This window comes from Gymnoscopelus braueri, assembly GCF_963280865.1.
Source record: "Gymnoscopelus braueri genome assembly, chromosome: 19".
Classification (NCBI taxonomy): domain Eukaryota; kingdom Metazoa; phylum Chordata; class Actinopteri; order Myctophiformes; family Myctophidae; genus Gymnoscopelus; species Gymnoscopelus braueri.
Genome location: NC_137621.1, coordinates 14,953,703 through 14,968,432, shown reverse-complemented (window position 1 = coordinate 14,968,432; position 14,730 = coordinate 14,953,703). Strand labels below are relative to the sequence as shown.

The window sequence follows — 14,730 nt, the reverse complement described above, 5'->3', positions numbered from 1 at the left end:
AGTTCCTGTTTCTTCACAAAAAAAGGAGGTTGATAACTCTATGGTTAGTATTTACAGCAGTTGGTCTTCCTATGGAGCAGAGGCCTGGATCACTCTACAGCAGACCCATGGAAACACCAGAGATGGGCGGCAGTAGTGGCCGTCTTGGATTTGGAAGGTTCCCAGTTCGATCCCCATGCAGCTCCTCCTGGCTGTATGTCTGTAACAGGCTCCATTACAGAGTGCAGACAACGAGGTTGAGAGATCCCAATGTTCTCTTTGTTTCCAAGTAGCCAGTACAATGCTGCATGCTATGCTTTGGTGCAAGATGGGAAGAACCGGTACAGACACAGACAGACAGAGAGTGGCTTCCCCTGAAAGTGAGTGTGGGGATGACCGATTCCTGAGTTCAATTAGATTGACTCAGGCAAAGTGTGACTGCTTAAATCAGCCATCCGCCATCTCACAGTGTTGAAGTGCTCCAGATGAGCAGGTTGGTGCCGTGCATGGTTTCCTCTGCATATGTGCATTATTGGGTTCATGTAATGCACTCTGTAAAGTGGTTTGGAGATTAGATAGAATAGTCTCCACTCCTTGTTTGTTTTTTTGTGACTGTATATTTGCACATACGTGAAATTTGTCCTCTTCATTTACCCATCCTATAACAACTAGGAGTAGTGAGCAATTCGGGGAGCAATTAGGGGTCTTGCTCAGGGACACACATCGACACATTGCTGGCCTGTCATAGAATCAAACCTGGCTTCCCAGGCGGGCTAACTAACCACTCAGCTATCCACTGTCTATGGTTGCCCCCTAGAGTGGTTGAGAAGCTGAGAAGGCATTATATCAATCACTTACCATTTTATTTTACTTTTATGTCTTCAGAAATGATTTCTCCATCATGTCCATCAGCTGAGAAGACAGCTTAAAAGGAAGCAGTTCCTCCTCCTCCTCCTCCTCCTCCTCCTCCTCCTCCTCATCATCATCAAACACTAATCTCACAGCAGCCATGAAGTTAGAATTTCTGACTTTTTCATTTATGTCTCCTAAAGCAGATCTTCTTCTTAACAGCATGCAGGCCAGCAGACACTTGAGGTCAGAACATCAGAAACACCCTCACAAAGTTCCACATCAGCGCCACTAAACTGTGAAAAGTGGGAGAACAAGGAGCCACACACTCCATAAACATCTCTCTCTCTCTCTCTCTCTCTCTCTCTCTCTCTCTCTTTCTATCTCTCTCTCTCTCTCTCTCTCTCTCTCTCTCTCTCTCTCTCTCTCTCTCTCTCTCTCTCTCTCTCTCTCTCTCTCTACTCTCTCTCTCTCCTCCCTCAATTCAGTTCAATTTTAATTCTTTATTCATTCTTTATTGGCATGGTAAACATTTTAATGTGTTAACCACTTAAACCCCAGCATCCTTAGTGAAAGCCTTCCCCACATAACAGAAAACAGAAATGACACTAGTATAGAGCCCTGGGGGACTCTGGTTAACCATATTGATTGATTGATTGATGTAGTTTATTTAGAAAGACATGAGAATAGTACATGACAGTACATAACAGTACATGGAAGTACAAATTCACAATACAAGGTCTACTAAACTGGAAACCCTCATTAAGCATAACGCTTGTTTAAGATGAGAACCCCATGCACACAAATCATGATGAAATATAAGAGGCAGGCAGATATACACACTACTATACAGAATGTCATACAATCAGCTTTCAGGTTACTGGTATGACGAGAGAAAAAAATATATATAAATATATACAAAAGAGGAAAATGAAGGAGGGGGGGGGGGGGTAGGGGGGGGTAGGTTAAGACTTAGACAGGGGCCATTTTCGAATTGCAGCCTCCTGAAGGTGTATCTTTAGGGCAGTTTTGAAAGTGAGTAGGGTTTTACACTCCTTTACTCCTTTTGGTAGGGCATTCCACATTTTTGCTGAATAGCATGAGAACGAGTTCATACCCTTAGTTGAGCCAAATCTGGGTTGAACATGATCAGTGGAGCTGCCTCTGGTGTTATGATCATGGACTTCATTAACATTTTGGAAGTATTTTGACAAATACAGGGGGACAACCCTAAGCCATCCAATCCTAGCAAAATGAGCAGGGGTTAGATGGGTTCTGTGATATGGGTTTTAAATGGTCAAAACTAATTTCTCCCTCTGCTTGTGTGTGTGCATGCGTGTGTGTGTGTGTGTGTGTGTGCGTGCGTGCGTGCGTGCGTGCGTGCGTGTTCTCGTCAGAGTTAGCAGCACCCCCCCTGTCGGCAGCCGCAGGGAGCTGCAGAGCCTCGTCATCACACAGCAGTGTCTCCATTTCACTGCGTTTCGTCTCTCTACCATCATGACCTTTTAGATCCGTCCACAACAGACGGGAGGAAGACAGCGGTTTCCCCTCCGTGTTAAAAACATCGTCTTCTTCACGCTCTAGCGGACCGAGGAAGACCTTCGTCTCGAATTCATCTTCGCGTTTGACGGCGAAACGGTGAGTCTTCCATCTTCATCTCTCTCTCTCTCCTTCTTCTTTCCAGCGGACTTTCCTGCCGTCGGTGGCCGGCCGAGGAGGCGCGGCCTCCGGCTCTCCTGGAACTTGACCGCCGCTACTATACGACTCACAGGCCACACGGAGAACACAGAGCCGATTATTAACTTCAATATCAATATTAATGTTCTATATTCATACTTGACGGAACAAAAAAATGTACCGTTATAAAGATGAACGTTTAGAAGGATTAAAGTGTTTATTATTCTTCAGCTGCTAGCTTAGCTTAAGGGGCTAACGTTAGCTAGCAGCTGGTCAAAACAGCAGCGTTAGGAGGACATGTTTCATGTTAGTCTTCTTGTACAATGTGTCATTATGTCCCTTTTTGTATAGCCTATTCATGAAATGTCTTCAATATGTGTTTTTTTAACGTCTAGTTATGAGTGCCAGTCAATATCACATCGGCTAACTGAGCTATAAACCAAAGACAACCATTCTTAGAAACTTAAAAACAAACTGGTTTTAAACACTGGCAAGTTGGTTAGTTAATGTTAGTTGATGTTAATTGGTTAATTTGGTTCATTTAGATATGGAAGCGACACCCCTTTTTTAAAAGCAGTGTTTTAACTGTTTTATGCTCGTTGGCTAGCGTTAGCCTAGCAGGCCAAATGTTTAGCTTTTGTTTGTGCCGAGAGACGGATTGCTCGTTACGTTGTTATGTTGCAACATGGATCATGTTCTGGTTCTGTTGATCCGACAGAGTCGAATGGTAAACAGACTCGTCCGTGTTCATCTAGATGGAAAACGTCACTGTCAGATGGGTTTATTGCAGAGATATTGTTTCTCTATAGTAAACAACAATAACGTTTATTGTTGTTTACTAGAGAGAAACAAAACATCTCAGTCAGATGGCTTTTACAGTTTCACGAACAAGTCTGGTCTGGCCCTAGAAAAGTATAGTAAGGTTAAGTAATAAGTACCTTTTGATAATATATGAAGTATAGTGACATTATGTAATGGTATCTTACCTTTATACCTTATTTTTATTTTTTGGGTTTTCAACTTTGCTCCAGTACAACTAGCCTTGTTAACTAAAAGTGGATCATGACTAAGTGAATTTCCAATTAACCAATCTCCTCCGTCCAGTCATGTAGGTCTAGGTTTAGTTTACTGGGAGAGGGCCAGCGTGTCAGATTTAGGCTTGATAGGAGTCAGGACCTGAGCTGGTGTTGGACATGCCATGGTAAACCTTTCAGAGGCAGAATGCTGTGGGATTAATTTGTTTAATAAGAGGATCTCTAAAGGCCAGTCCACACCAATGATTCGCAGCGCAACTCCTTGCAACATGCAACTCTTTGAGGTTGCAACTGCTTGCAACCATTATCCCAAATGGCAGTTGCAAGGAGTTGCATTGGTGTGGACTGGCCTTAAAACGGTGTTGTTGCAAGGAGTTGCATTGGTGTGGACTGGCCTGTTAACAAACACACTGACAAATTCACAGTCGAACACAAACAGACGACTGGTGGTCTGTCAGCATATCTGTTGAAATTAGTCCTAACCAAGTTGGGCCTGAATGGTGTCCAAACTTTAGGACCCGTTGAGTTGTATTTTAAGTGGTTTTGACTCCTGGTGTCAGTACTACTCTCAATCAGAAATGTACTTTTTAGTGACAGTGATTGGCTGTGTTTTGGAGCTGTGCATTAAAGTGCCATGGTCATTAGGGTTGTCAGGTCTGTGACAGATGTAAAAAGTATTTAAAAAGAAAATTGATGCTCGATACCACATCAGAAAGAAGAAAAAGCTTGCACACAGTGCTGTCACTGAACACAACACATATAACACATTACTAATAGTTTTTCTCTAATGTTCTTTTCCTTCACTTGTTGTAAACAGTAGTACAGTGATGTCACTGGGTTTCCTCAGTATAAATAAATACAACTATATATATATATATATATTACACACACACACACACATACACACAGGACACTTTATTAGACACACCTCTCCAACTGCACATCAACAAACATTTCTTGTCAGCCAATCATATGGCAGAAACTCAATGCATGTAGGGCAGTAGACATGGTTAAAACGATCTGCTGCAGTTCAATCCGAGCATCTTAATAGGGAAGAAAGTTGATTTAAGTGAATTTGAACATGACATGGTTGTTGGTGCCAAACCGGCTGGTCTGAGTATTTCAGCACAATCATGCAAGTTGTATTATCATTTCTAGAAAAACACAACCATTGTAGGCACCTGACCTTGTTGACATATATCAGAATAATATCTGAGCCTTCTGTGAAAGATTGAGAAGTTTAGATAACATTAGATAGACATTTTAGATAGAGGTGTGCATTGGCACTGCCCTCATGATTCAATTCGATTACGATTCACCAGGTAACGATTCGATTACAATTAACCTTGTAATAATTCGATTCGACGATGCATCGCGATGCATCACACTTTTCTATATTATTGTACAACATTTATTTTTTTCTCAACTTTTTCATCAGTCAATACAAGCAGTCAGACATACTGAACGACATATAATTCTGCCTGCTTCTCTGTGCAATTAGCAACATGATTAAAAAACAAAAAATATATATATTTAAATTAAATAAAAAAAGCATATTTTCTTTTTCAAAATCAATTATTCGATTAAGCGATTATTGACATTTGTGAATCGATTCATAATTGTCCATGTCCGCGTTGCGATTAATCGATTATTCGATTATTTTTGACACCACTAATGACTATTTTTAAAGTAGTGATTTGTGTCATTTGACACTGGCAATAGCATTGTGAATTCATTCTCAATGTTAACCATTATTTCAACAACTTTTAAACTCAATAGTTTACAATAACTTGCAGAGATGCAATTGACCCATTGTCAGAATTGGATGGTTTTCAGCTGATTGACCGTGATTGGTTACCGGCCACCGCCAGTTTCATAAGATTCTCTGATTCTCTGCGGCTCTGTGCATAACTGTTGTCCCAGGTTTCCAGAAGGTTGCAGGTTTAAACTGATAAACACATCACACCTTCACATGTGTTTCCAGTTCAAATCTGCTGTTGAGCGAATCAAATGGAGCTATGGGGAAATAATCTATGTATTTGTGTTTGATTGGTTTATGCTGTTTTGTTTTGTTATGCTGTAATTATAATAAGTCTCTCTCTGGACAGGTGAGGGTGGTTGAATGAGGCCCAAAGAGTGGCAGCATCTTGAGCAGTGATCGGACACTGAGCCAGGTGAGTGGGGCCAAAAACCTGTATGAGCATTATAGCACAAATCCTTTCCTTCTCTTCCTGCATTAACACTTTTCTCATACTAATGGTGTTAGGCTATTGTTCAGACTGGAAGCCAATTTTATCCAGCATGGAATCAGATTTGTTTGACCAAGTCTGAATAACAAAAAAACACATGTATATTGATTTTTCTAAGAATCTTTTTCAGCGCTTATAATTTGTTTAGATGGTGACTTTTTTTTTTTTTTTAACATACTCACAGATCATATAGTTTAGATAGTGACTGTGATAGAGACAGGAAAGGCAAGCAGGGGTATGGCACCCAGCAAACAGTCCAGCCAACCATCTTATCGTATCCATAATGTCTGTCTTTGTGTCACAAGATCAGGGGTCATCCATCATGGCAGACGTGGATCCAGACACACTATTAGAATGGCTCCAGATGGGACAGGGAGACGAGAGAGACATGCAGCTCATCGCTCTGGAACAACTCTGCATGCTGCTACTAATGTCTGACAATGTGGACCGTTGTTTCGAAACGTATGTAAACACTGCAGTTACACAGTTATACTACTGCCCACGATGCAGATATACAGTTGTACTACTGACCACAATGCAGATATACGCAGTTGTTCTACTGACCACAAATAATGCTGATATACTGTTGTACTACTACTGATCACAGTGCAGTTAATAGTTATACTACAGACTCTAATACATTTAAAGGTAGGGTAAGTGATATTCTTTTGGTAAAAAATGTTTTTGTTAAAAAGGTTAAAGTACTATATTCTGATATAGCTACAGAGCGTTTGTTCGGTCCCAGGGGTTTCTCCAGCTCTTAAGTAAACAGAATGTACGTACATTTTCAGGTAGGTGACTAAATGTAAGCCAATCAGGAGAGGGCACTGAAAATGCATTTTCTGTTCAATAAAGAGCTGGAGAGACATGGGAGACTGCTTTTACTGAACACTCTATAGCAATGAGTACTATCAGAATATAGAGCTAATTAACACTTATTTTAACCAAAGAAAATCACTTAGTTACCCTACCTTTAATTATACAGTTAGTTATACTACTGACCACAGTACAGATATACAGTTATAACTGTACATCTCTGCACTGTGGTCAGTAGTATAAATACTACTGAAGTATAAATACTGCTATAAATACTACTGACGACAGTGCAGAGATATACAGTTCCAATACTGACCACCATACAGTTACACTACTGAGTCTGACCACTGCGCAGTTATAGTACTGACCATAGTACAGCACCGTTAGTTATACTACTTGACACAGGTACAGGTGACCCCTCTACGGTTATACTACTGACTAGTTGTTAGACATACAGTATATCCATTAATATACTCATTGTTGAAAATCTGTGTGTGTGTGTGTTTTTCAGGTGTCCTCCCAGGACGTTCTTACCAGCACTGTGTAAGATCTTCCTGGATGAGAGCGCTCCAGACAATGTACTTGAGGTCACAGCCAGAGCCATCACTTATTACCTGGATGTGTCGGCTGAATGCACCAGGAGGATTGTGGGAGTGGACGGAGCCATTAAAGCCCTCTGCAACAGGCTGGTGGTCGTAGAACTCAACAACAGAACCAGCAGAGACCTGGCTGAACAGTGTGTTAAGGTACATACGGTGACAAACGGACAGACAAACATGGAAGCCTCTAGTTTGAGAACGGAGGGTTCACAAATTTGACAATTTAGAAAATAAGATGTGATCCAATGTAGTTATTTAGTCACAAGCTCTTTACTTTGCATTGGTTAAATATTTGTAAAGACCCACAGACAGACGTAATCACTTTGAACCAAAATAGGGCATTCATTTATGAAGAAACATGGAGATACAAGGTTTCTGACTGTCAGTGATGACATGATTATCACCATGACTACTTAAAGATTATTCCTGAGACTGTAGTTATCAGCCAGTTGAAAGATGAGCCTTGATTGGTCACTTAATGTTATCCCTGTGATTCTGTTGGCCTGAAACAATCACACACAATACAGAAATAATAGAAAAACTAGAAAAAGTGCCCCTCGGAGCACAAGTCTCCGCCAGGTCAGGTAGGTTATGATGGCTTCCTGGTTGCGCTATAACAGGCCAATGTGAAAAGGGTGGCATTTCTTCCTCGGCCTATTGGGAATGTGCGTTGTGCGAGCAATATTTCACGGAAATCGCACACTGCGTTCATGATTTGAGGAATTTTGTTCAAAACTGACCTATCGTGCAAACTTTGGAAGCCAATGTTAGCCAATTAGGATCCGATATGAAATATCGGACACATCCATCTTGATCACATGATCATAGATATACGATTTGCGTGATTTGGACAGAATCTGAAGGAGTAATATCAAATTCTTTTTGTGCAAAAGTCGGCCTCATGGTGTGGCTATGACAGGGACCAGGGTGATGTGAAAAATGTGGGTCAGAGGTTCTGCTGTGGCATCCAGGGAGTGTGTGTGCGCAGTTTCACAGCGACCGGGCCAACGGTGGCGGAGATTAGCTGGTCGTAGACAGACGGACGGACGGCCGGACAGGGGGCAAAACACACTCTCTCGCCATGCCTTTCGGCCTGGCGGAGACAATGAAATCGACATATTCCTTTTTGTATTCAATATTTATATTGACACCATAAGAGTCCATAGTTACAGCTGTCCTACTGTCTGTCTCCTACACTGTCCCCCTCTCAGCTGTCCTACGGTCTGTCTCCTACACTGTCTCGCTCTCAGCTGTCCTACTGTCTGTCCCTCCTACACTGTCTCCCTCTCAGGTGTCCCACTGGGTCTCTCCTACACTGTCTTCCTCTCATCATATTATGTAGATGAGTAATAAAGCTGTGCATTTAGTGTCCAGGTGAAAGTTTTATATTGATTTACGTGTGCATTTAATGTATTTTCTATCGACAGGTTCTGGAGCTGATCTGTACCAGGGAGTCTGGTGCGGTGTTTGAAGCTGGAGGTCTGAACTGTGTTCTAAGTTTCATCAGAGACAGTGGACATCTGGTCCATAAAGACACACTACATTCTGCTATGGCTGTTGTGTCCCGACTCTGTAGCAAGATGGAGCCACACGACTCATCACTGGAGACATGTGTGGAATCACTGTCCAGTCTGCTGAAACATGAAGACCACCAGGTATATAGACTGACTAATCTGAGAGTTAACATCTAATGGGGCTCCTATGTTCTGTATTGTGAACCTTCAGTGTCTCTTGATTTTAGACCTCTTGGCCAGACTGCAGATGCACTAAATCATATTTACGATTTTACTCATAGTTTAACTGATGCGCCCCCTCACCTCGACGATGTCTGAAAGGAGCAGTGCTGTAGGGCTTGTGACAATGTGTACAGTTGAAATGGGGAGAAGCCTCGGGTGTATTTCTCCAGCACTGATCCTTTTAGACACCGATCAAGGTCGAGGATGCTCATCAGTTGCGCTACCTGTAATGTACCAGTCAGCTAAGGAGTCGCTAAACCAGTGAGCAAACCAGTCTGCTAGTAACAACCAGTAATTTCTTTCCAGGTGTCAGATGGAGCTCTGCGTTGCTTCGCCTCATTGGCTGACCGCTTCACACGTCGTGGTGTTGACCCCGCCCCTTTGGCCAAACATGGTCTGACAGAGGAGCTGCTGTCTCGCATGGCTGCCGCCGGTGCTACGGCAACAGGCCACTCCTCCTCCTGTAAACCTGCCCGGACCTCCACTGGACCCGCCCCTTCCACCGACAAACTGAGCAACCAAGTTTCAACCATCGTTAGTTTGTTGTCAACGCTCTGCAGGGGGTCTCCACTGGTTACGCATGTAAGACACAACACACATGACACACACACACACACACACACACACACACACACACACACACACACACACACACACACACACACACACACTCAAGTGCGGATGAGTCCTACAACTTGAATGTTTAAGAATTATAAATTGCTGTGAATGACTATCTACAATGGGAAACAATAACGCACGCATAAGTGTCTATTGTCTGGATAAGCAGGACCTTGTGCTTTCTGCGCTGGTTTCTGTTTATCAAATGTACTGTATTAGTGTTAATCTGGCTGTGTTTATGCATATTGTAATGTGTGTATGCATACAGTACGTATGATGAGTGTGTCATTGTGTTTTGCGTACTGTAGGACCTTCTACGTTCAGCCCTGCCTGACTCCATGGAGGCAGCACTAGGAGGAGATGAACGTTGTGTGTTAGACACCATGAGACTAGTGGACCTGCTACTAGTTCTGTTGTTTGAAGGTCGGAAGGCTCTGCCTAAATCTACCGCCGGGTCGACGGGCCGAATCCCTGGTCTGAGACGACTGGACAGCACAGGAGAGAGGTCACACCGACAGCTAATAGACTGTATCAGAAGTAAAGACACGGACGCTCTCATAGACGCCATAGATACTGGAGGTAATATGGATAGGAATAATATTATACTCTGGCGACAGCTAACAGACAGATGGCCTTGTAAACCATCCCGGTCGCGTGCCGTGAATTCACATTATCATGTGTCTGTCAATCACAGGGCCCCGAGCGCAGACGCCGATTGGCTCTTCCACTTTTTGGTTTCTGCAGAAGACGCATGATAATGTGAATTCACACGACCGGGATGGTTTACCAGGCTAATCGACAGATGCCATGTCTTCGAATATTATTCATATTAGACCATAAATACTAGAAGTCATATTAATATTATTATTAGACTAGATACTAGAGGTTGTTGACATTATCAGACCATATATAATATAGGTCATATTGATGTTATTACAATGAGACCACTGATACAAGAGTTAAAATTAAAATGAGTCCATTGATACTAGAAGTCATTCATATTATTATTACTATATGTCGTATTGATGTTATTACTATGAAACGATGGACACAAGAGGACAAATTAATATGATTATTAAGCCATAAATACTGGGGGCTAATAGACTTCTCTCTGTGTGACTGTCTCCCTGTTTCACAGCGTTTGAGGTCAACTTCATGGATGATGTAGGACAAACTCTTCTCAACTGGGCTTCTGCCTTTGGTACACAGGAAATGGTAAAGAAAGACACATGCACACACACACACACACACAAACACACACCTTAAATAAATATGAGTGACTTCCAGACTGTGGTTTCTTTCAACAGGATTCTTCTTTCCCTTCTCACAGAGCACAGTACTGATGAAGATTATTTGTCTGAAATAATAATTCTATATTGTATATTCATTATTTTGTGGCGTTCTCATTCAATGAGTATGCTCTGATAAGTGCTATACTGTGATGGTAGAAAATGGCAAAGTATATCTAATAAAAAAAGAAAAAGAAGGAGAAAGTCCGCACACTGTTCTCAAGCTCCAAGAAACTCACTTTTTATTTTTGCAACGTTTCGACCTTCTAGGTCTTCATCAGGCAAATGAGTATATCTAATGCCCACCCATACCTTGGAGCAGTGATCCTCAACCTTTTTCATTTCAAGGACCCCAATTTGATTTCCATCCCAAATCTAAGAAATGTTTTGTCGTTAAATATGATTTGGTCCGATATGGTCTGTTATGTGGTCCAGAATTCCTTAATGTACTGTAGAGATGTACTGTGAGATAACGGTGAAACGCTGATAAAAAATACATTCTCGTATGTTCTCTAGTTGCAGTTACATGTTACATGTAATCAAGTTACATGTAATCAATAGTGAAGATTAATATGTACGTATTGTCATTTATAGGTGGAGTTTCTCTGTGAGAGAGGAGCTGATGTGAACAGAGGTCAGAGATCATCCTCTCTCCACTATGCTGCCTGCTTTGGACGCCCTCAGGTCGCTAAGGTAATGAACGTACAGACACACACACACACACACACACACACACACACACACACACACACACATAGCAAGATTCTCCCCCTCTCCTTAGTATCCCGTCACCCAGAGCAAATAAAGGCTGGGTATTGGATACATTATTGATGTGATAATGGCCAGGCCGCTTCTGCCGCGTTTTCAGTCAACTCCCTCCCCACGCTGTAGGGGAGTCCCAAGGGGGTCATTTCCTTTTGGCACAGCACTTCCTCATTGACAATAACGTTTATTTATTCAACCAAAGTGTTGATCAAATGATATTTTTTGATTGTCTTTGTTGATATGCCAGTAACTGTAAAGTTTTTAAATGCCACTACATTTTCACTACAATGCCCTAGCCGTACCCACCCTTCCTTTTAGCTATGTGAAAATATATGATTCTGATATTCCACCGTGTTACAGTCACTCACGTCACAATATGGTCTTATCACATGTAGCTAGTAAAATGTTTCATACCATTAGCTGTAACTCTCTTGTCTATTTGTAGACTCTCCTTCGCCATGGAGCGAACCCCGACCTGAGGGATGAGGACGGAAAAACTCCGCTGGACAAAGCCAGGGAGAGAGGACACAGTGAAGTAGTATCCATACTCCAATCACCTGGTTAGTATTACTATTACTGCAGAACACAGTGAAGGTAGTATCTATAATATGTGTATGGTATGTTATTTAGTATTTTAAAAATGTTATAAAGGAGATGGCATGCTACCACCCTCAGCCTGCAGCCTCATGCCTACGACTACAGCACAGCAGTGCCGATATGTTACGGCATAGCACTCGGTAGCCCTCAGATGTCAGCCAGTTCAAAACGCTCACAATGAGTCACAATGTGATGTGTTTTGAGCTTGTAGATGGGCTATTTTCACTACTTTATAAAATAGGGCTTTAATTTACAAGTAAGACGCGCGAACGCGGTAAGCGAACGCAAAAAAAGAAAAAAAAGAATGAAAAAAAATATTGAAAAAAAAGTAACCAATAAAAAAAAAATCTGCGTTAAAAGGAGCATCTTAGAAAAATACAAATTCACAAAAAAAAAACTTGGAATGTTTTTGAACAATTCAACAAAGTGTTTGAAGTGCCTGTTTCACCCACTTCCGGGGGGCGGAGCCAAAATCCGAGCCCGATGTATTTGTTCGTAGACCCCCACTTAGGGGGGGTAGAAAAAGTTTGGGAGCGATTCGGGCACTTTTCATTTAACATGGGGTTTCAATGGGGAGTTTTTAGGAGCCTTCTCCGGGGCGTGGCTTCCGGGGGAAGGGGCGGGCTTAAACGCAACCTTGACAGGTGTGTTCAGTTTTCAAAGACCTTTCATTTGATGTATGGTACGTCTAAATTGGACATTTACTTATCTCAGAGGAGCTGCACACAGGCAGTGCACACAGGCAGTGCACACGGAGACACAGAGACACAGAGACACAACCCAAGCAGGGTTACATAGTAAGCTCCACTTGGTCGGAGGCGCGGCTTCGCCGCGCCTCCTCCCGCGTTCGCAATGAAAACTAAAATTCAATATTAAATATTGACATGGTGACAAGGTTTCTGCCTGACGGCAAGGATATATCACTACAGTGCTGGCTGCTCTTCAATGGTTTCCTGTAAATTGTTGAATACAAATCTGTATATGACAAGACAGTAACGGTTATATTAACTCATTCACTGCCTGAATTATTTTCACTGCCTATTATTATTCATGCCAGAGATTTTTCAATGAAAAAAAATAAAAGTACTCTGGAGCCGAGATACAGAATTTTTAAGTTAACAAGGAAGTGGATATATCTCTTTTTATTTTCCTTTTTAAACGAGTTAACTTGTTCTTGGCAATCAAGTGATGAAAAACTAAAAACGAGTTAAATTACACCAATTATCGAAATAGATAATAAAAAATCCTCTGGCTGTAGCATTAACCCATTAACTGCCAGAGGTATTTTCATATTTATTTAGCCAGTGCCAGAGATTTTTCATTGAAAAAAAAAAAAGTACTCAGGAGCCGAGATACAGAATGTTTAAGTTTTAAGTTAACAAGGAAGTGGATAGGAGTCTAGATCTTCGAAAAATCATATCTCCTTGGTCTTTGGGTCAAATTGAAAAAATTATATATATATATATATATATATATATATATATATATATATATATATATAAAAAATATTTAGTTCACGTAGATCTACGCGATTGGCACATGGCGGCTTTAAATAGGTTCGCGTAGATCTACGTGATTGGCAGTGAATCAGTTAACAGAGACTCTGACCTGGAACTTTGTCGCTCTGGAACAGCATTTTCTAAATGCTTACAGTCATTGTAAGATGAAACTAGGTTCCTGCTGTCAAAAAGGAGATGTAGATCCTGTGTTTGAAAAAGGCCTGTAGGTTTTTCATTGTGTGTGTGTGTGTGTGTTAGGTGACTGGATGTGTCCGGTGAATAAAGGAGATGAGAAGAGGAAGAAAGAAGTGAAAGAAGAAGAGGAAGGAAGTGAACCTAAAGGAGACCCAGAGATGGCTCCAGTTTACCTCAGAAGACTTCTACCCGTTTTCTCTCTGACATTTCAACATACAATGTTACCTTCAATAAGGTACTACTGATACTACATGGTGCAACAAGCTAACAAACCTTTTACTAGCAGAGCCTAGCTTTGACCTTTAACGTTGACCTCTGCCCCTGTAGGAAGGCCAGCCTTGCTTTGATCAGGAAGATGATTCACTACAGCGCTGAGGTTCTGCTGAAGGAGGTTTGTGACGGAGAAACCACTCACACACACAACCTGCCCACCACCCTGGTACAGATTACTGCTACTGTGCTAGACCAAGAGGTACACACACACACACACACACACACACAGACATTCCCGAAAGTCAATATATCAATTTATTTTCAACCTGTTAACCATGAATAACTTGCATTTTCTCTCTGTCTGTCTCACTCTGTCTCTCTCTATCAGGATGATGACGATGGTCATTTGTTAGCTTTACAGATCATTAGAGATCTTGTAGACAAGGGTGGAGAGCTGTTCTTAGATCAGTTAGCCAGACTGGGAGTCATTAACAAGGTTTCTACTCTGGCTGGTCCCAGTGAAGACGAAGACACCCACGAAGACAACAAGACAGACAAGGTGTGTATATACGTGTGTTCCTCTGTGTGTACATGGTCAAATCTTGTTAATTTAAC

At 41.8% G+C, this 14,730-nt stretch overlaps 1 protein-coding gene across 5 annotated transcripts in view; it reads left to right on the top strand.

Moving 5' to 3' along the window:
- Nucleotides 1-2,276: 2,276 nt before the first annotated feature.
- hectd1 (HECT domain containing 1) overlaps nucleotides 2,277-14,730 on the top strand; it is a 34,509-nt gene continuing 22,055 nt past the window's right edge. For 4 of the 5 annotated variants that reach the window (XM_080413521.1, XM_080413522.1, XM_080413520.1 and 1 more), the window contains exons 1-13: nucleotides 2,277-2,466; nucleotides 5,648-5,713; nucleotides 6,094-6,250; nucleotides 7,116-7,350; nucleotides 8,631-8,858; nucleotides 9,246-9,521; nucleotides 9,866-10,136; nucleotides 10,696-10,772; nucleotides 11,441-11,539; nucleotides 12,057-12,171; nucleotides 13,966-14,137; nucleotides 14,230-14,374; nucleotides 14,504-14,674. In XM_080413521.1, coding sequence (XP_080269647.1) covers nucleotides 6,111-6,250; nucleotides 7,116-7,350; nucleotides 8,631-8,858; nucleotides 9,246-9,521; nucleotides 9,866-10,136; nucleotides 10,696-10,772; nucleotides 11,441-11,539; nucleotides 12,057-12,171; nucleotides 13,966-14,137; nucleotides 14,230-14,374; nucleotides 14,504-14,674 — 1,929 coding nt within the window. In that variant the 5' untranslated portion in view covers nucleotides 2,277-2,466; nucleotides 5,648-5,713; nucleotides 6,094-6,110. The remainder of the gene's footprint in view (nucleotides 2,467-5,647; nucleotides 5,714-6,093; nucleotides 6,251-7,115; nucleotides 7,351-8,630; nucleotides 8,859-9,245; nucleotides 9,522-9,865; nucleotides 10,137-10,695; nucleotides 10,773-11,440; nucleotides 11,540-12,056; nucleotides 12,172-13,965; nucleotides 14,138-14,229; nucleotides 14,375-14,503; nucleotides 14,675-14,730) is intronic. The other variant, XM_080413519.1, reaches the window with a different exon arrangement.